The sequence below is a fragment of the Hippocampus comes genome, unplaced genomic scaffold (assembly GCF_001891065.2).
Source record: "Hippocampus comes isolate QL1 unplaced genomic scaffold, H_comes_QL1_v1.1 scaffold104, whole genome shotgun sequence".
In the NCBI taxonomy this organism is placed as follows: Eukaryota; Metazoa; Chordata; class Actinopteri; order Syngnathiformes; family Syngnathidae; genus Hippocampus; species Hippocampus comes.
Window position 1 is genome coordinate 1,624,321 of NW_017806072.1, and position 22,151 is coordinate 1,646,471.

General features: G+C 41.4%; 1 protein-coding gene across 1 annotated transcript; it reads right to left on the reverse strand.

Annotated features, from left to right (window-relative positions):
* Positions 1-1,019: 1,019 nt before the first annotated feature.
* Positions 1,020-4,268, reverse strand: rag2 (recombination activating gene 2). The gene is made up of 2 exons (XM_019893933.1): positions 4,068-4,268; positions 1,020-3,326 (listed from the first exon to the last, which is right to left on the reverse strand). The coding sequence occupies exon 2, from the start codon at positions 3,309-3,311 to the stop codon at positions 1,707-1,709; it is 1,605 nt and encodes a 534-aa protein (XP_019749492.1). The 5' UTR covers positions 3,312-3,326; positions 4,068-4,268; the 3' UTR covers positions 1,020-1,706.
* Positions 4,269-22,151: the final 17,883 nt, after the last annotated feature.

Consider the following 22,151-nt stretch of genomic DNA (forward strand, 5'->3'; position numbering starts at 1 on the left):
TTTTCATACCATTTAGATAATATGCACTGAGTAACTCTTTGGATTTTCTTTTATATATTAATGAATACATTTGACATGTAATCTGCAGTTCTTTCAATTTTTTTTGCTACTTTCAACAGTGCAGAAATATTTCAGTTTATTTGAAAAACATTAGAATTGATCAAATTCAGATTATTTTTTTAATAACATACATACTATCACTTATAGAGAGCACTTTTATACCTTAGGTCACAGGTGTCGAGGTCAAGGCCCGGGGGCCAGATCCGACTAGCCATGTCATTTTATGTAACCCGGAAAAGCAAATCATGTGTGTCAACTTCTATGATTCTTGGTAAGATATGTACCAAAATGTCAAATTGTCAGGTGTAATAAATAACGTTGAGATTTTGCAATCATTTTGTTACCCTGTTTATACTCGAACGATAATTGAACAATCTATTATGATTTCAAAACTAGTTATCCATCAGTTTTTTGTGTACAAGTAATAATACAATGAGACGATTAGACATTGATTTGGTTTTATTGTCATAACGGCCCTCCGAGGGAAGACGTAACTCCAAAGTGGCCCGTGACAAGAAATGAGTTTGACCCCCCCCCCCCTGCCTTTACACTGTGCTTTACACTGTTTCCTCATTCACCTACCGATGACAATCGCAAACACTTGGAAAAACAAACAAGCAAACAAACTGTCTTACAATTTATTTATCCTACGATCCAACATCAACACAAGGGGGACTGAAAATTTACAATTTATTATCAAAAACACTGTGTGAGATTGTAATTTCATATATCCCTTTTACACAAAGTTCAGTTGCACAATAAGTTAAATTGCACACCGGGTTTCATAGAAAGTCAACAGAAACGATTCAAATTGAGTTTCATGACACAATACTGGGTCAAATGTATGTAAATATATAATTAACATCCATTTGAGATTATTTTCTCGTGTTACTATTTGAATCAGTCCAGAAAGTTAAAGGCAAAATAGATTTTGTTTATGTTTCGATTAAAAAAAAAAATTGTGAGGACACGTAAACTGTTTCTTCACAATTCATTTTGCGGATTAGTTTTCTGTTTGAACCAAAGGAACCAATTTTGACTTAACTTCACAACAACAACACAACACAAGGGCCATTAAAAAGCTGCAAAGAAAAACAAGCGGCAAAGACTCATTTCCATAGTTTCTTTTGGAATAATCACAAATGCAGAAGAAAATACTCTTACTGATAGGCATTAACACACCTGTGACACACCTTTCTTAGCTTTAACACTCAATTCGTACAGTGACTTTAATATTTCAATTTTGTATTTGTCTGTAACCTATTTTCATTTTTACTCCCTCCTTCAGGGGTTACCAAATTGGGGCCGGCGGGCCTCCAAGGACAACTGCCCGCAAACCTGTTCTGAAAATAGTTGATAGTTGGAATATTGGAGAAGTGATCATTTGAAAATTTGAACAATGGCAGAGATTTACAGAAAAAAAAGTGTTGCATTTTGATATGTATCTGTTTTTCTTTTAGTTATGTTATAATAGGGTCATTTGTAGTTTGAGAAATGCGTTTCAAACTGCAAGCGCTTCATCTAATCATCACTCATGAAGCAGCTGTCATCTTCAAAATGGTCGGTGACTCCTGCTCTATATGACAAAGACAAATTTCACACACAGATATTTCTCGGCTGTCACTTCACAACCTCAATAAAACGTGTTAAACAAAAAGTCTCCTGAAAACGCCTTTTTTGGTTCTGGACATCTTGAAAGCTGTCTGGGGTTTCCTCTGTTTCACTTTTAAAGGGGGACGTGTTAGTGGCATGACCTTTTGAGGTGGGGTCATCCCCTGGATAGGAAGACCCCCATGTTCTAAGCAGAAGTATTTTTTGTTGCCCTGGGAGAGTGTTAGGAGCAGTGTCTCAGACAGCTCCATGCACTGAGCGTGGACCCAGTGCCCGGCCTCTCCTGTGGAGCAAAAGATCATGGCTGGTCGTTGGAGCTCAGTGGTGTAATACGGCTCCCATGTACTGAGATCCAGCTGACAACTATGGCTACATTTGATCCAGTAGCCTGATTGTGACTCATCCTCCTCATCTTTCTCATTGTAGCTATTATCTTCACCTTCACTACTCCCATCCAATTCTTGAGGCTCACGACCAAAATAGAGCTCGTCTGAATCTTCTAGAGGAGTAGAATTGTCATAATCTGTCAGCTCCTGGCTGCAAACCTGCTGGGCTTGTATGCCTTCTTTGGCGTCTTCCACTTTCTGGAAGTTTACGAGGTAAAAGTATTGCATATTTGTTTGGCACGATCTGCGCTCACTTGGCACAGCTAGCAACATACTTTGTTCCCCTGCAGCACCGCCATACCAAGTTTGACTGTGGATGATATCTGGGGTCCATTTTGGCGGTTCAAGAGGTTCGATGTGAATCCCCTTCTCATCCAGAATGACAGTGCTGCACTCCATTCTTTTCTGAGACTTTGACTGATATCCTCCCAATATGATATAGTTGTGAGCGGGGCCTGTGCGAGTGATGATCGCACTTGAGATAGATAGACCAAAGTCGAGAAGCTCACATGACAATAATGGACAACCTTGGAGGAGATCGACGTGCAGACAAAAGAGCTGAGGTGGTCGGCCGTCACATTTCAAAAAGTGACCCCCGAGGATGTAAACATGGTCCTCTCTCGCAAGGGCCACATGGAAAGACTGTCCGTCAGTGAGCTCTGGAAAAGTGTAAGCAGAACAACAACCAAACTGCCTGTCAAACAAGAACACTTGAGGAGGACAGTCGATCACACGGTTCCAGTTCTCTGAGGTCCTCTCTTTTGCGGGCATGTAGGACCTTCCACCAAAAACTACAAAGGCAGTCTTCCCTCTGCTCTGAACCACACTGACTGTGTGGCCATATCTGGCACCTGGCACTTCTCCGACCAGTTCTTCCTCTTTACACCGCAGGGTCAGTTTGCGATTGCCGCCACGACTATCGATGCTAAGTGCATAGAGACTGGATGAGATGTCATTGTTGGGGGTGCGGCCGCCATGGATGAGATAACTTTCCGGAAGTCCATCGTGTGGATCAAGGCGGCAAACAGCAGGACAGCGCAAGGGAGGAAGGTATTGGGAGTCACTGGAGAAAGATATGGCTCTCAACCTGAGCTCACCATGTTTCAAGTGCACGGCAAATACGCCTGTTGGACAGGAGCGCTTTGGCCATCCTTTCTGGCCAAATAGGAGAACTTCACCATCAAGATGTAGAAGAGAACAACCGGTTTGCAGAAGGCCTTCGCAGTTCACTGGATTTAATGGCTGCAGAGTCATCGTGGGTGCAGGTGTCTGCTTCAAAACAACACACACATGCACACAAACACATGCATGCATGCACACAAAGATGTTGTTTTCATCACCTTTTAAAATAACTTACTGGTCATCATCTTTATCGCCATAATGGTTCTCGCCCTTAACTTCATAACCTATTAAACATTGAACCTCATACGCGGACGTTACAATAAAATTGTAATTAGAATCACCCACAGTTGTAAAGCCTTTTCTGTTATGCCACAAGTTAATTCAGACTGAATCGAGTGGCGTTAATTTGCGGTAACTGGCTCTGCAAACCAAACGATGATAACCACAACAATAATAATTGGCTATCGGACAAGCAACTTCGTTATCCCATCAATCCTTGCTTGTATCATCTTTATAGGCTAACAATGGTTAATTGGGTTATTTGTCTACATAACGCTGCTCTTTATTTGGCCACACAGTGTTTTAAATTGGCTGCATTTAATGTGGCGCTGGAGCAACAAGTCATTAAAATGTTATCAGCCTAATCTAAAAGTTTGGTTCATCATTACTGAAGTACAGTTGCTAGACAAACACAATGACAAAACTAAACACTTCAGTATCAACAGGACATGTTGGAATTTATTTTCAGCATTCCTTTCATCATGCCATTTTTATATCCGCTGCGGGTAGCAGAACCTTTACACTAATACACTCAACTGACTAAAGTGGCCATGCAAATTTGTAACCTCATAACTTCCAGTTATTTCCGATCAATTTTAATGCACTTACCTTGCAGTCAGGGTGAGGAGACGAGAGCGTTGAGACCTTTAGCTCACTTTACTGTGAATTTTAAGATCACTAAGCTAGACCTAATCACTCTTTATAGCCTATCTTTGACAAAAGCAGACACTGGCAGTGAGTTTGTAAAGCTTCGTTGACTCACAAACACTTCCAGATCTTGAGGTTAACTGTGTGTGACTGCTGCTCTTTGGCGGCACTGTCTGAATGCGTTTAGCAAGTCACTTCAGAGGTACAGCCACAGATCAAATGCACCTAAGATGCTAAGAAAAGCAGCGACAGATTTTGCTGCGCAGTTCAAAGTCATCAGATGTTTAAATATGTTGAGAGATGCTTCTAAGAAGAAAAAAAAAAAACCTTAATGACATCTCTAAAAGACCAAGTGGTCTGCTTGTTATACTTGTACTTCCTTACTTTCCACAAGGGGCCACATAAATTAAGTGTGTCATACAAAAATTGCTCTAATTAGGCAACAGCTAAATAATTAACACATGCTGATTACCGCAACAGAGGGCCAAATCACAACCAGCATGAAAATAAAATACAGCGGAAAAAAATGACCTAAATTATAGAGGCAACATGATGACAGAAATTTAGTCGTCAGCTCTTGGGGCACAGCAGACGTATTTAGGGCCGCCTGTACTCAATGCCATAACAAGACGCGGGCTATCACACACAAAATAATACGTGACAAAATTATAATGCCACAACCCCCTGACTGACGTTTCTGTTTTATCGCCTTTAAGAGAAGGCTCATTTGTTACACATCACAATGTCCTCATCATTATTAATAGTAAACGAGCAATTTGCATGTAGCCGATTAATATATGAAATGGACATTAAATGTCATCTTAATTGACACTGGTCAACAATTTTTTTTACTCAGAGATGCAAGTAAACGAGATTTTTTTTTTTTTTGTGCTGAGTCCGAATCTGCACTCATTTTTTTCCCTCTAGTACATAATTTTTTCATCAGTTACCACCATCATCATTATCATCATAATATGATCACAGTTATGTAATATATATATATATAGTATGTGGATTTTTTCAAGCTATAAATTACAATGCATGGTAAAATAAATCTGTAGTGTGCAAGCTTTTATAGGTCAAAATTAAAAACAACAAACTAAACTATTTCAAAGACCGAATGTGTGAGAAAAAAGTTAAGACACATAAGAAATCAGCGTTAAAAATCACATAGAGACATTTTTGATTAAAATCTGCTGTTAACCAGTGTAATTAATTGTTTCCAACCGCTTTGGAAAACAATTATTTCATCTTGTCTTCACTAATATTTTTTGGGACAGGAAAAAAGAATTTTTTCCAGTGTATTTATCAAGTGAATGCAGTATTAGTCTGCAGCCTTTTATTGCTGCGCAGCCTAGATTCTGTTGCATTCAATACAACACTTGGTTTCACTGTTTCTTGATTTGCACTTATTTTCTTATGTATTTACCCACACACAAAGCCTCTTCTGTCTTCCTTCTGCTCATCCCTTAAGGTTGTGCTCATTTCTGGCATCAAAATTAATTGCAGGCTTTAAGAATTGCCAGAAAGCCAAACAGACCCACAGACATTTTAATGGAGTTACTTCTTGAAGGCATTCCATTGGTGCACATCTTATTCACTTGCTGATTGAAATCTGTACATTGCGCATGGGCCATTGAACCACACAGAACAGTGTGTGTGTACACATTATTCTCCTATGATGCTGTATTATGAGCTGATGAAAAAGATGTCTGTCCACCCATCTGTCTGATCAGCTGAGGGTTGAAGAGAAAGTAGCACGCCCAAACACCCGGAGAAAAACTGAACTCGAAGCAGATGTACGCTCTCTCATTATCATAATGTTTTTGTGCACTGAGTGGCTGAGAGAACACTCGAGCGGTGAAAAACAAAGACTGAAACCACAAGTGCCTGGAAAATCGTTAGGGCTTGAAAAGTGTGCAGCACCTGTGTGCCTAAACTGATGCTGACAGAGCGGAGTTTTGGAGAGAAGACTTTTCCCTCGTTGCTTGAGGACATTACATGATGTCAGATTCACGTGTTTTGTCTTTATTCTCTAACAATTGTTACATCGGTAGGTATTCAGCGACGGGAAGAAAAATTAAACGTCGAGGCACCGTTGAAGCCTGCTGTGTAGCCAAAGATGGGCTTTTGTGGAATGTGCAGTGTATGTCGTGTGGGCGCACCTCAGGCGGTGCATGGGTCTGTACGTAATTAATAGAAGAAAGTCATTACAATCTACAGCGGCACCTGTTTCTGTCCTTGGTAATGCATCACTACCTGGCTGTTGCTACCCCGATTTTGACAGAGGACATCTGTTCAAATCCTTCTTTTGTAAATCTGAAACAAGGCGCAATCGTTTACCATCACCACAATATTAGGTGTAAAAATTTGCCAGACATTGACCCTGCGTACCTATGCACAACCTCAAAAGTTGAATCCAATCCAGTTTGTGATGTTGCTCGGCTTCAGTGTTATTCTAATTGCTACAGTCCATCCATCCATCCATTCATGTTCCGATCCGCGTATCCTCACAAGGGTCGCGCAGAGTGCTGGAGCCCATCCCAGCCGTCTCAGGGCAATAGGCGGGGGACACCCTGAACTGGTTTGCCAGCCAATCGCAGGGCACACAGATGATCAACTATCCGCGCTCACACTCACACCTAGGGACAATTTAGAGTCTTCAATCAGCCTGCCATGCATGTTTTTGGAATGTGGGAGGAAACCGGAGTAACAGGAGAAAACTCATGCAGGCCCGGGGAGGACATGCAAACTCCACACAGGGAGGCCGGAGCTGGAATTGAACCCGGTACCTCTGCACTGTGAGGTCGACGCACTCACCACGGGGTCACCGGGCCGCCCGCTACAGTACATATTTATATCAAAACACCTCACCATGAATCGACAACAATAAAATGAAAAACAGTAAATAGGGCAGTAACTGCGTCTGCCTTCTTATACAGACGACGTATGCTGACACCGCAGAGAAAACTCGTTCAATGTGTGCCCGTAAAAAATAACATGTTTTATTCACAATTAATATTTCCTGGAAAAAAAAAAACTCTAGACCATAAATACAAAACAATCAAAAGTAAAACAGTAAGTAGCTCTTGTACGGTGTGCCGCAAATTATCAGCTTTTTTGGAAGTGAACAATGAGAACCGATTCCTGATTGGGTTGTTTTTTCCTGTCTCTTTCCTGTAAAAGAAACGAGTGGTTCATCAAGATGTACGGCTTAAACTTCGTTCTGTTTTCACTATGTATCTATCATAATGCCAACGTCCACGGTGGCAGTACCAAAAAATAAAAAAATAACACCATTGCAGAGGAAAAAATGTTCCGGCATCAAGGGGATACAGATCTGTCATTCTGCATGACCTGGCAGCTGAAGAGGACAGGTTGAGAAAAAGAAAAGAAAAAAAACATCAACAACAACAACTGTGGTGGTCTGTGTGTGAACAAGAAGCAGACTACTCGGGGGGGTTGGGGGAGGGGACACTCAACACAGCACAAAAACAAGCGGGTACAAGAAAGCACTGCTACACTGTATATTGAGATGTTACAGGTAGGGTGAAAAAATGAGCCTCAAACATGAAAGTCAAATTTGGCCACGTTTTAAAATGAATAAATAGATTGAGGGCAAGTGCAGATTCTCCAAAAATTAAATTTTCTCGTCGTGTAGGCTCCACAAACAAACAACCTGCACACCCATCTCTTCAGTTAGAGGAGAAAAGACAAGGAAGGGAACATGCTTCGGGGACGTGAGAGTGTGTCACCTGCACCTGTTTCTGCTTCTACAATAGTTCAACAGGCAGCATTAAAACACATTTGGAGCTTTGTTAGTTTGGGCTGTTGAAGAAAATGATCAATATTGCTTCGCGTAATTGTTTTTATGCGACAGGCTATTTCATTAGTGTCTGTTTGATAAAAAATATTTTGCATGAAGAATTTTGGCAATACAATGATACAATCTTATTTAACATTGGGATATTAAACAGGGCAAAGTTAAAAAAAAAAAAATATATATATATGTATATTCTATGTCTATAGAATCACAAAATGATTTCAACTTTGTGCATGCAACAAGTCTGGAGAATCATTTGTATGTGAATTTTGTTCATATACGGTAAGCCTTCAACTCTGCATGTGGTCTTGACACAAAGAGCGAGTCACGCATTGTGCTTGGGGCATTGTGTTTCCGTGCACTTACATCCAGTATATAGGCTATTACAGTTTGTGTTGCCTTTGGGGCTAAAGATTGAGTGCATTCCATTGTTGGGTTTCGGTCTTTGCACATGCACAAAGTGAAATCTCTAGATTCTCTTGTAATGCCCTAATGATTGTGGAAAGAGAACAATGCTTTTACTTGATGAATTCTGTACAACTGTGCATTGAGAAATACTTTGGCGTGGCTTTACCAGGTTTTTCATGAGGTGATGAACATCCTTTGTCGAAAAAAGAAAAAAAAATGTCTCCAGTGGATTAAATCAGTGTTATAATTTCACCAATAACTTTGACTTCTACTACTACTACTACACCTAATTGTAATATCCATTCATCCATCCAGATTCTGATCTGCTTATCCTCACAAGGGTCACGGGCCGTGCTGGAGCTGCTTTCTCTTGAGGCAAACGGAGGGGCTGTTTGGACGCTTGGGAGTTAAGTACAGATGTGTACACTGAAGCATGGGCAGAGCTTCAGCCTACAACAGCTATTGATTTTGCCCTGACTCTGATTAGGGGGCTCCTGGTTGCAGTCAACATCATAGATCAATGGACTATACAGTGAAACCGATGGTCCCAGCAGGGATCCAATATTTGGCTTCTAATTAATAACAGTCTTGATTAGCTTTAAAATGAGAAGAGTCCCTTAGCATAGGAGACAGTTCAGCATGAGTGGCTTCCAACTGTCCAGGCACTAGATGGAAAAATGACAATCGATAATACATGCAAGATCCTTGCAATTACTTGTTTTGGAGTGCTGGGCACTTTAACTGGCCCAGTAACATTATGATGAAATATGCTCCTCTCCTACAGCTGTATATCTTGTGTTGTAAAAATAAGAATGTCAAATACACGACATAAAACAACTGCTTCTATGAACCAATTCATTTTACTTTGAGATTCTTGATAACAGCAAAACAGCTAGATGTCAACATTTCAATCAAATTTACTTTTTCGGAACAATAATAATAATTATAATTGTCATTATAATTATTTTTGGGTGGTCGACTGGTTAGCGCATCGAGCCTCACAGCGCAGAGGTGCAGCATTCGATTCCAGCTCCGGCCTTCCTGTGTGGAGTTTGGATGTTCTCCCTGTGCCTGCGTGGGTTTTCTCCGGGTTCTCCGGTTTCCTCCTACATTCCAAAAACATGCATGGCAGGTTAATGGAACACTCTAAATCAGGGGTGTCAAACTCCGGTCCTGGAGGGCCGCTGTCCTGCATGTTTTCCAAGTCTCCCTGTTGCAACACTCCTGATTCAAATGAACAGGTTTAATGTCAGGCTTGCGCAGAGCTTGCTGATGATCTGATCATTTGAATCAGGTGTGTTGCAACAGGGAAACTTGGAAAACATGCAGGACAGCGGCCCTCCAGGACCGGAATTTGACACCCCTGCTCTAAATTGTCCCTAGGTATGAGTGTGAGCGTGGATGGTTGCTTGTCTCTGTGTGCCTTGCGATTGGCTGGCAACCGGTTCAGGGTGTCCCCCGCCTACTGCCCGAAGACGGCTGGGATGGGCTCCAGCACCCCCCGCAACCCTCGTGAGGATAAGCGGATTGGAAAATGGATGGATGGATGAATGAATGGCTTTGTTGTCTTTTTAAGCAACGCTGCAAAGCAAACAGGAAATGTTATCGGTTTGCCTCCTCTCTAAGCTTGTCAACAACATTGAATGTACTGCCCTAATGTGCTGAGTTGTAGATAATGTTAACTACAGGTTATCATTTTCATGAATAATCAGAGTTCCATGCAAAGTACTATTTTTGTTTAAAGACATAACCTTGACACCGCTCCGATCATCCAAGCAAGAATAGATGCTTGGCTCATGCATGTTGCATGTCGGGCAGAAGTGTTCAATCAACGGCATGCGTGGGATTTGATGTTGAGAGGCAAAGCAGCAGGCTAAGGTCATCGCTGCCAATTGACACAGAAGTTATTTGGCAGGAGCCTGTATTGCCACTCAGCGATGCTGACATAATGGAAGAGCCCACTGTGAGCGCCCACCTTGATTATCAGCTTTAATTATGAATGTACGGCTGCAAGCATAAAATGAGAGTGAAAGATGGTGTTTTGGAAAGTGTCTTTATGACTTTGAGTGCAAACACCCCGGCTCTGTTGCAGAACAAATCATCGCTGGACGTTTTGCATCAGCATGAATAAATCAGTTATTTGGAGAGAGTTAGGCCTCATTGGAATTTGGCTGAACAATACATTTTGTCGTCTGCGCTGCTAAAACTCAAGATAGTTAAAACTAAACCATACAGCGTTGAAACACAAAACATTGTTGGCACGGTGAATAATAACCAATGTGTGAATGTCAAGGGGCTTATTATTTTAAATGGTCCTGCCAGTGGAAAGCGGCCATATTTGTTTTGAAGGGATGAGTTTATTTTGGCTGATTTGGCACATGCCATTGTCGGGACTCTTTGCAGTCCTATTTATTTCTTTTATTAAGTGAACCTGCCAATTATTTAATGACTTCACAGGGGGAACGACTTTAATATGATGTGTGGACTCTCGTGAGCCATTTTACCATTCAAGTGCCAATAAAAAAGGAAAAACAACCTTATTCCTCTGCTCAAAGGAAATTATCTTCAGGTGCCCTTTTCTGATGGAAATGTTGCATCATAAGAGTTTCCGATTACAACATTGCATTGAATTGCCTCTTACTAATTAAACACTTACGGCTGAGAATTTCCTTGGAAGCAAATGATCACATCTTTCTTTCTTTTTAATGGTATTTCGTAAACCCTGTAACTCATGAAGCGTTTCATGTTAAGATACATCACGTTTGTGATGACCAAACCCAGGGGAGTGTATTAGCAGGATGGGAAAGTGGGGTTGGTCGGGTGGGGGTTCTCAATATTTAATGGTGTTGGCTCCTTCAAATGGCTTGAAACTCTTTTTAATGAACACAAGCGTACCAAATTGTATACGCCCTTTGACAGTCACCTCCTAGTCTGCCCCATCTGGGCCAATTGTGATCTTTTTATCTGCATGTTGTTATTCTGCATTTCTGACCGTGCTTGTCTCTTCTGCGTGTTGTCTGCCTTTAGATTCCATTAGTACAGTGACAGAGGTGATTACAACCAGCTCAGGTCTTTCAATACAAATGAATCATCATCTGTGACATCGTTCGTCTGCCAGTCTGCACAACAGCTTTCCCTCTGGTAAATTGTCTTAGGCCTCTTCCCCCCCAGACTTGTTGATATGGCTCTGCTGTGCTCCTGCAATGCCATATCTATTTTCTGTGCTTTGCCACGGTGGAGCTCAAGATTTGACTCCCTGGGTCAGGTCTTTCATTCTGATAATCTGTGAAACCAGGGGTTTTAACTCATTGGAATGAAGCTCGATGTTGGGGCTATTAGTGGAGACTTCACAAAAATGCCCCCCCCCCAAAAAAAAATAAATCACACTTTCTGGGGGTAGGTTTGGTTGTTTGTGGTTTTACAGGCCAAAACATAGCAATTCTTGTGGTTTGAACATTTGAAAGATATCCTATGTCTTTCATAGAAACATATGTATCTCTCTCTATATATAGATATAGATATATATTTTCATTGATTTTCTGAACCGCTTTATCCTCACTAGGGTCGCGCGGGGTGCTGGAGCCTAGTCCAGCTGTCTTCGGGCAGTAGGCGGGGGACACCCTGAACCGGTTGCCAGCCAATCGCAGGGCACACAGAAACGAACAAGCATTCGCGCTCACACCCACACCTAGGGACAATGTGGAGTGTTCAACCAGCCTGCCATGCATGTTTTTGGAATGTGGGAGGAAACCGGAGAACCTGGAGAAAACCCACACAGGCCCGGGAAGAACATGCAAACTCCACACAGGGAATACAAATGCAGCAATTTTGTGTTTTTCAAGTTACGAGCTGTCACTTTTTTTTTTACTTTGGGTTACAAGCAAGTCTATTCAGCCACTCTTGTGCCAGGGTATGAGAATAAAACATTCTTTGCCAATCTGTACCCAGTTTACTAATCCGTACCCACAGTTTAGCAGGTCTAAGAATCGAAGAACACATCACCAAGAAGAAAAGGTAGTGTGGTATCATATTGAATGGCTCCTGTTCAATAGCTTTCTGTGCCAAACTGTCAAAAAAGTAAATAAAAAAGAAATACCAAGTTATTCTTGAGGGAACAGATGACTAAATTGTGGGTTTGTATTCTTAAACTGTGGGAACAGATTAGTAAACTGTGGGTTCTCACACTCCAGCACCAGAGTGGCATCGTATGAGTCAAAGTTCAGAATGAAGAAAAAAAACAACACACATTAAAAAAAAAAAAAAAAAGAAAAAAAAAGTTGCTCCTTTTTTTGCTGTTTACAGTCAAACACACAAATACAAAATGAGAATACTCACAAGATAAACAAGCAGACAAACCGCCCAAGTCACAACTGTTATTTCTCACCCTAAGATCCAAAACTAAAGCAGTGTCAACAAAATCACACTTCACAAATATCGAATACAAATTCTGGCTTTTCAGAAGATGGAAAGATCATTTCTCAGTTTTTGCTGTAATGTATTTTGTGGGTGGGTATTGTCTTGTTTTTCTCTATTTTGTCATGACTCTCATTTGTTCCTAAAACCACACTGGCAGAGCACTGACACATTTTTTGCAACCTGTTCCCGTTTGGCCCCTGGTGAGACACAATAATTACCCTCAAATTGCTTCCTATCACTCAATATTACAAATTTTGTAAAGGCAGAATGTTTGTTACAGCTCCTCTCGCATCTTATGAAACTGGGCAGGTATACCTAATGGAGTGTCCACAGGAGCATGATATCCTGGCGATGCATCTCAATATCACCACATTATAAGTGACCCACTCAGAAATAACCGAAGGCTGATTTTAATTGCACACAAAGTCAGCTCTGATTTCCACTAATGTGATTGTCTTTCCCCAGAATTGTGTTTGACGATCGCACCAAATTCACTCAATGAGACAATAGTCTAAAGTGTTTTTCTCAGCTGTTTGTCCACACATTGTGATCTAAAGGGTGCACAGATATACCATGCAAGGAAGGGAAGCCGTCATTCTAAATCAAGCGGAACCAGTGGAGCGTCTGACGACATGATGGGAAAAGCTGGAAAAGGACTGAGTGGTTTGGTCTCTCACATTTAATCACAAGGTTGTCAGCATTAAGTGCCCATTGGAGGCAACATTTGTTGTTATGTTGATGTACTCGCAGTGACCCAGATGGACAATCTCTATTTTTTCGAATGCATTTCAGAAGGCAGGATCAATCACTTGTCCTCTGGCGTTTTTCATTTGGTGAAAGTGAGGGCTTGTGTTCTGATTCACCTTCTTGTGTTCTCTCTCACAGCTGCAAATGACCCTCAGCGCCACATGAGGACACCCAAAATGTCAAATCACACCTTGAAGCGATAATGAAACACTGGAGCCCATGTTTGTTGTCATATGACACGAGAGCTCAAAACATATATGTAACCCAGGTCTTATACTAGCAACTAGTATTTGGTAATATTGACTTTGAGGGGCATCAACAATGAACAAACTCGTGAGGATGACAGTTTTGTATATCATCATTTGTTCTGTCAATCGTTGAGATGCAGTGGTGCCCTGAGACATTGAGGGAGATTAATTAATTAATTTATTTTTAATACGAGCCGATCCCGGCCTCGGCCTTCCTGTGTAGAGTTTGCATGTTCTCCCGTTCCTGAGTGGTTTTTCTCCGGGTCCTCCGGTTTCCTCCCACTTTCCAAAAAAACATGCATGGCAGGTGAAAGGAACACTCCAAATTGTCCCTCGGTGTGAGTGTGAGCGTGGATGGTTGTTCGTCTCTGTGTGCCCTGCGAGTGGCTGGCAACTGGTCCAGGGTGTCCCCTGCCTACTGCCCAAAGACTGCTGGGATAGGCTCCAGCATGCCCCGCGACCTTTGTGAGGATAAAGTGGATCAGAAAATGGATGTCTGGATGGATAATACGAGCCGTCATTTGGCCAATTTGTTGCTTTGACTTGCATGCAAATATTTGCGATACAAGCACTGTGTGGTGGCAGTGAACTCAGCTCATTTTGCAACAAGCAGCAGCTTGGCAGATTGTAAATGATTCTTAAAAACAAGCAAAACAACAAAAAAAAACATTGTTCTTTGTGGGCGGCCCGGTGGCAGCTGGTTAGCCTGTCGGCCTCACAGTGCCGAGGTGCAGGGTTCGATTCCGGCTCCGGCTTTCCTGTGTGGAATTTGCATGTTCTACCCGGTGCCTGCATGGGTTTTCTCCAGGTACTCCGGTTTTCTCCCACATTCCAAAAACATGCATGACAGGCTGACTGAACACTCAAAATTATCCGTAGGTGTGAGTGTGAGTGCGAATGGTTGTTCGTCTCTGTGTGCCCTGCGATTGGCTGGCAACCGGTTCAGAGTGTCCCCCGCCTATTGCCCGAAGATAGCTGGGATAGGCTCCAGCACGCCCCGCGACCCTTGTGAGGATAAAGCGGATCAGAAAATGAATGGACGGTGGATGATTCTTTTGTGTTCTATTTAGTGATAGAAAAATGAAGCTTCAAATTTGCTTCATTGAACCATTTTTTTTTTTACTCCTGTAGATGACACAGTTGTTTTGAATAAACGGGGTTAAAAAATGGCAAGTCACTGAGCTTTCAGCCCAATTTGAACAAAGAGTGGCGGAGCAGCAGCTCTACTCTTCTTCCCTCCTGGATGATGTAGCTTCTCACTCTGTCACAACAGGGGAACTGACATTGTGTGAAGGAAATTTGTGACCATAGGTTAGGGTAGGAATGTCGCTCAAGCGGTAGATTGAGAGCTTCAACATTCGGGTCAGCTCCTTCTTTACTACGACAGAACGATGCTGAGTACGCATCCTTCCAGAAGCTGCTTCAATCTGCCTGTCGATCTCTATTCTTCCCTCATTCATGAACAAGACCCCAAGAGAATTGAAGCTCTCCAGTTGGGGCAGGATCTCATTCCCAATGTGAAATAATTTATGGATCTATTTCAATGCATCATAGAATAAAAAGTCATCGAAAAAGAAAGCCATTTAAAAAATTTTACACAATATTTTGCAGGCGATCTTGCAGCCCAGCCTGCATGGCACGCTATGCGACTGTACACATGTACTGCATTACCAGTGCGCGTTTCGTTTGAAAATGCGTGTTACTTTGCCGTATCTATGAACCGGAATGCGATGTTGCCATTGCAGCACTTATTTTTCCCGATTAGAAGAAATGGATGAGTCTGGGAGTCATAAAAGGCCGTGGACGGCGTCATACAGGCAGAAGATCGACACCCACACAAGTTTTACATCAAATTTATGACTATTTAAGCAAACATGCTTTAATTGGAATGATGAATTGTAGGTTTGCTGAAGAAGAAAAATACTGTGCGCTAATGAGATGATGTTGAATGTTGTTTTATTGTAGAAGTCTTCTCTTTTGTGACATAAGTTTCATGTCAATTTGTGGTCGGAGTCATTATTCTTCTTTAAAGACAACCTGCACAAATTCTGATTACGTTTCATTTGAAAACATTAGTGGGAGTATGTTAACATGTGCACACTAGTTCTGAAGCGATGCCGATTCAATGCTCACCCTCAGTCACTGAATTTTAATTGGGAGGTGGAAAAGCACAGCAAGTCCAAAGGACAAGACCTTTTCAAATGTGTCAAGATTTTCTTGCAGTTGCTCAAAGTAAAAATTGCTCACAGGCCTGACACTTTTGCTATTGTCAGTCTATGAATCATGGTAGCCTGTAGAGCACACATTGTACACCTCCGCGGATACCCATATTATTATGCATGACTACATTTCTTTGCTTAGTAATGGGGAATATCTCTGAATGTTCTGTCCACACCAGCCTCGAATTTTGCTGAAGTTTTGCCATCAATAGCTAAACTTCCCATTGCAGACACCACATTGTTCTTCATTAAACAAATGACTGACTAAACAGTGTCCATACTCAAATATTATGGCCAGCTCTCATCTGCGCCAAAAAGATTTATGCTAATTTAGTTTTGGGCTAAACCTACTGCAAACACCCAACTAACAAACAAAAGCTCTCTGCAAAAGCTCATCTTGCGAAGAAATTCTTATAACAAATTTATCCATTCAATGAATCTAGTATATTTAGTGCTACTTTCCCTGTTGCTGATTGTGTTTGTATGGATGAGAAGTGACTCTACCCAAACAAATATGCCCTAGACTAGTGGGGGTCCTGCAGCACTAACGCTCAGACTCATTCTCCCTCCAGGAGGTGCTTCTGCCTGTTGTGGCGAAAACGTGGAGGTCATAACCACAGCCTTTCAGTTAGATAAAAGAGGCACAGGAAGCCTCAACTTGCCTCCTGTGTTGTCTGCAGGTGTGTTGGAGTGGGGCACCAACAGTAGCAAGCAGGTGACAGAAAGGGAATGATGTAAGATGACAACTTGCATCAGCTGCTCACAGCACTGTTTGTCCACACAGATTAGATTCGGTCAATATTAAACCCTTATCATGAACTCATTATCAAATACTTTCACATTCTACATGTAAACCCAAGGATAGTGCTGTATAACCCAGTTAATATGTTTGTATTCTGCAATGCAGCAGTGAGCACTTACAGTCAATGACAGGACCATTATCCATCCATCCATCCGTCCATCCATCCATTTTTGATACCACTTGTCCCGTGCAGCGCCATGAGGAGTCAGGGCCTTTCCCAGCCAACTCTAGGGAATAGACAGACTCCCTGGATTGGTTGTCAGTGAATGACAGAGAACAGAGTGACAACTAGTATTAACCACCACATTCACACCATCACTGAATAAGAATTTGACCCTACACAGCCTGCATGGAAGTCAAGCGAATGTGCCATGACACCATCAGTGACTCAAGACTATTATCCATAGAATTATCCTGTGATGATTCCTTTCAAATTGCTACAAACATTATTTGTTGACTGTCTGAGAGGAAAAAAAAACATGTTCTATTGCGCGGTCGGGACTACAGTAGCGCCCCATTTTGAACAGTCACGTCCCAAATGTTCAAGGATTTATTGCCAAAAATTAATTACAGCATGCTATTTATCGAAAATGAAGCCGCTTTGGTTATGACGTGGGAAAAAAATGTATGTTGTTTTTTTTTGCTTCTGTGAAAAAGGGTTGGATATAATTGGTTCTATTTACATTTATGGGCTCCAATTGCTGGATGCAAGACATCTACATTGTGTACAACTGAAAAACACTGGGACATGGCTTGTCACAATACTATATTCATCACCCCGATTCAACAAACAACTTAACAATTTAGCCCGTTAAGCTTGATGGACTGCCAAGTAGACAGCAGCTGGAGTACAAAGACGTGAACATTGTACAATCAACATTTGGCATTCGGATGACATTCAGAACAAACTAAACTGGGCAAAGCCAGATGGGTAATTGATGAATATTACGGAAATAGTTAAGTTTATTACAAGCAGAATCTAAACGTGGGCTCTGAGGACAGTAGGGGTGACTGTATGTTGCCTAACCGAGGTGATTTGAGGCCCTGGTGGAGGGCACACTCATTTGTCCATTTCACAGGCAGATGGAAACTAGAGTGAATCATGATTGATTTGCTATGATGTGTCTGATCTCTCCCATAACTTCCATGTTGCACACAGCAACTTTGAAGCTTCAACAATGGCAAACATTTTGTCACATTTTGCGAGGTGGTAGTTGGAGGACCCCAAAAAGCAGGGAGGCAGGGAGGAGCAGGGTGGAGTGACCAAGATGTATTTAACAAAATTGCAAACAGGAATACACCGGAGAAACTAACTCAAAAAAAAAAAAAAAAAAAATCTCACTCAATTAAAGTCCAGAAAAACCAAAAGAAATCAAAGTAGCAAAAACCTAAGACAGAAAACAAAACATGCCACGTGCACAGAGACACACATAATCCGACACTGACTGTTCGGGCAGGGAGTCCTTTTAATCACACACTAATGAAACAATGACCAACAGGTGTGCCACTGCAGGAGGAGCCCTACAGTGCCACCTGTTGGTCACAAACAGAACCACCCTAACACATTTATCAAAATCTCTATTTTACTCAATATTTTTGACAATCATAATTTTGACCATAAATGTAAATATGACATAACAGAGAAATGCTAATGTTACTTGAAAGAGAAATATTTTCATACACAAAACATCACAGAATCAGATTTTATGCTATTTAAGTGGTTGAACACCCAGGTTTTGGGGACAAATATGCCTCAAAAGTCAAACACACTTGATAATAAGGTATGAAGCGACTTGAGATGTCAACAAATGTCTGCGTGCGCATCTCAAAGTTCTCTTCATAAGTTTTTTTCTTTGCCTTTGGGGCATTTCCAATTGAAGTAAACTGAAGTAAGCACATAGGAAAAGACATGTTAGTGGCCTGTAAGTGAGAGCTGGAGAAACAAGAAATGCAGTCATGACATGAAGACCATTATAATGAAAAGCATAGAACCGGAAAATCAACTTTGGGCTCTACACAGTAAAATTGGTAGAGTAATTTTTACAGATGCATTTTTTCCCCTCTCTAATTAGTCCCCGCAGGAATCAGCTGAGAAAAAGTGTTGATTCTGTGGAGGAGTTGATTTTCCACAGGCATTAAAAAAAACAACCTAAAATGACCAGTTTTTAAGAAAATTAACATACAAATGAAGTTAAAATTCTTTTCCGAAATTATTTCCAAAACCAAAACACCGTGGTACATCATGGTTGTAAAATCATCATCAGTATTCTCTTTCTCTCCCTAGGGACGATTTATTTTATAATAATAAATAAATAAATAAATAAATAAATAATAATAATAACAATAATAATAATAATAATAATAATAATAATAATAATATTAACAGGCGGCACAAGGTTAACTGGTTATCATGTCCATCTCACAGTGTAGAGGTGCAGGGTTCGATTTCCCCTCTGGCCTTCCTGTGTGGAGTTTGCATGGTCTCCCCCTGCCTGGGTGGGTTTTCTTCGGGTACTCCCACATTCCAAAAACATGCCTGGCAAATTACTAGAACACCCTAACTTGTCCCTAGGTGTGATTGTGAGCATGGATAGTTATTCATCGATGTTTGCCCTGTGACTGTGTGACTGGACAGGGTGTCCCCCATTTCCTGCCCGAAGAAAGCTGGGTTAGGCTTCTGTACGCCCGCGACCCTCGTGAGGATAAGCAGATCAAATAATGGATGGATAATAATAATAATAATAATAATCCATTGGTTTTATTTTCATTCCTCATTAAGAGCAAAACAAGTGTGTAATCGTCAGTTGGTCAGTCCATCCTATTTTAACCGCACTTCGATCATCACTTTTATCAATAAATTTCACCAGTCCGCCAGCCGTCTGTTGTCAGCCAGCTGGAAAAAAAACACATCACTGTCCAACAGATGAAAATTCCAATGTGATTAAAATAGAGTGCACGATACATACAAAGAGCTTTCACCACACATCACATACACTCACATAAATTTCACATACATTTATGCCAAAGTTGAACTGTTTAGTACAACAGTAACATGCTGATGGCTGCCTGGAGCGGTTTTAACTTTTAAAATGACAACAAGTTTTAATTTATAGTTTAAAATGGCTTGCCTTAACCAGAATCCCGCTCTGCATTCTGGCCAAGCATGAAATCCAATCCAATTAGCTCACATTTCTACTCCAGTCTATAAATGTTCGCTGTTGCCATTGTCTGCTCCTTCTTCTTCTCCTTGTTCTTAGTTCATTGGTGAATTAAAGCTCTTTTGTGGATACCGTACAGAAAACGCAATGTGTTTCCATATATAGTCAAATGGTAGCAACCCTGCTTTTATTCAGCCCCACGAACAAACAGACAAGACTCGTGGAGCGTGTTTCTGTCAGTTGGCAGCAAAACGAGAGTCCGTCAGTGACGGGCTGAGTGGTCCCTCGGTACTTGACTCGGTTCCTGATGATTACGCTGACGGATGAAAATCCCCCCCGTCAGTGATTAGTCCATCATCAAAAAAAAAAAAAGAAATTCCCATCATTCGTCAATCGTCAGCAAAATGGCTGTCCGTCAATGATGGACTGACCGAAGTTCGGTCAGTACTGACGGAATGACCGCTTCTTGCAATAGCTACATATTACTTGTTTATTTCAAAGTCTGAGACATTCCTCATTGATTTACAAGTGAACACATCATGTGATTTAACAGAATTATTTTTCCTTCTTTTTATTTGTTACTCTATTTACAGTATTTTTAACGACAAGGTATAACAAGGTAAAGATTGTTTCACTATTTCGCATTACTTTGTTTTACGGACTTTTTAGCTTGCTCCCAAAGTCTGTGAATCAAACAAGTTTGTACTGTACTCGCTTTGTGCACAGTGGAGCAGTCCACGATGTGATCTATCCATTCATTTTTGTACACCACTTGTCCTTGCTAGGGTCACAGCTGAGTTGGAGCCTATCCCAGCTGACTTTTAACGATAGGTGGGGTGCACCCCAGACTGGTTGCCAGACAACTGTCGGCTCCACTCTGAGATACAAGTTGGAAAGTGAACTAAAAAGCCTTTGGTCATGTTCTCAAAGAACATTTGTAATTCTCATGTTTTTACCTGACAAATAGAGATTTTTTAAAAGGTGCCATTAATATTTGAGTGTTTTTCCCACCTCCCAATTTTGCATTCAGGCGATCAGGGATTAGGATACAGGTTCTGTAAAGAAGGTGGGAATGCGTTTTTCTTGTCCTGTGGGTGTCACTGTTACTTCACATCATCTAATTCAGGGCTGCCTCTGTATAAATGCCTTACACTGGCTGATGAACCCAAGCCATTACTAAAACACTATTTATGCAACCAACAAGAGACATGGCCAAGGCCACACACACACACACACACACACACACACACACACACACACACACACACACACACACACACACACACACACACACACACACGTGCGCGCACACACTCCTAGTGTATGTGTGAGCATTCATCCTGGCAGTGAGGAATGAGGCAGAAAGCCGAAAGCTCTAAATATGTTACATGGGAGAGTGTGTTAAGGTAGAAGCTCAGCTTTACTGTACTTATGGTGTTGTTAGATAAATAGAGGAAGACAACTAAGCAGGCAAATGGTCTAAAATAGATTCAATAGTAAGCACATTTCAAAGCTTTGGAGACAGAGGAGAACCTACTTGCGTTGTGAGATTTGCATTGGTCATTAAAGACCTTCCTAGTCTGCCATGTTAGTGAAAGCAGGAGACAAATGCACTTGTGGTGATAGCACCTTTGATTGTTGTTGATACGGATGTGATCAGGTTTTGTTTAATTTGATTCCAAGCTCAAAACACATTTTATCGATGTTGAAGCACCGGGCTAGGATTCATCCTGAATTGTAATGAATGCAGTGGTAATAATGTTTGATAACAAGGCACCGCGAATGTGGAAGAGATCAAAAGAAATACTAGAGATCAGCACTTTAGACTTTATTCACGGGACTGGTTCTGCTCCCTTATGGGAGAAAGTCACCTTGCCACAACTCAGTAACTTGCCCCGGGTGCCAGACCAAGCCCCAAAAGGACGAGTGTGGATTTTGTGATGGATGATTGGGAATTACTTGGACAAATACTTGCATAGGTGCTGCTGAAAACCATACGTTTGTTTTTTCTACACGTTGTCAGTATTTGAATATGCATAAAACCAGTCTAAAAAGCAAGTCCTTCCACTTAGAGCTGTGTGGTATATGTGGCATATGTGATGCATGGTATACATTTGTGTTACGATCTTGATTTGGATGCAACTGAGCAATCGTGACAATGCTTGATGTTGATGTCATCGCATCTGGCTCAGTGGGAAAATGGCTTCCAGCACGTCTGATCGAG

What these genes read in the sequence shown, in the direction of transcription:
- rag2 (XM_019893933.1), bottom strand. Translation starts at nt 3,311, where the DNA reads ATGACTCTGCAGCCATTAAATCCAGTGAACTGCGAAGGCCTTCTGCAA.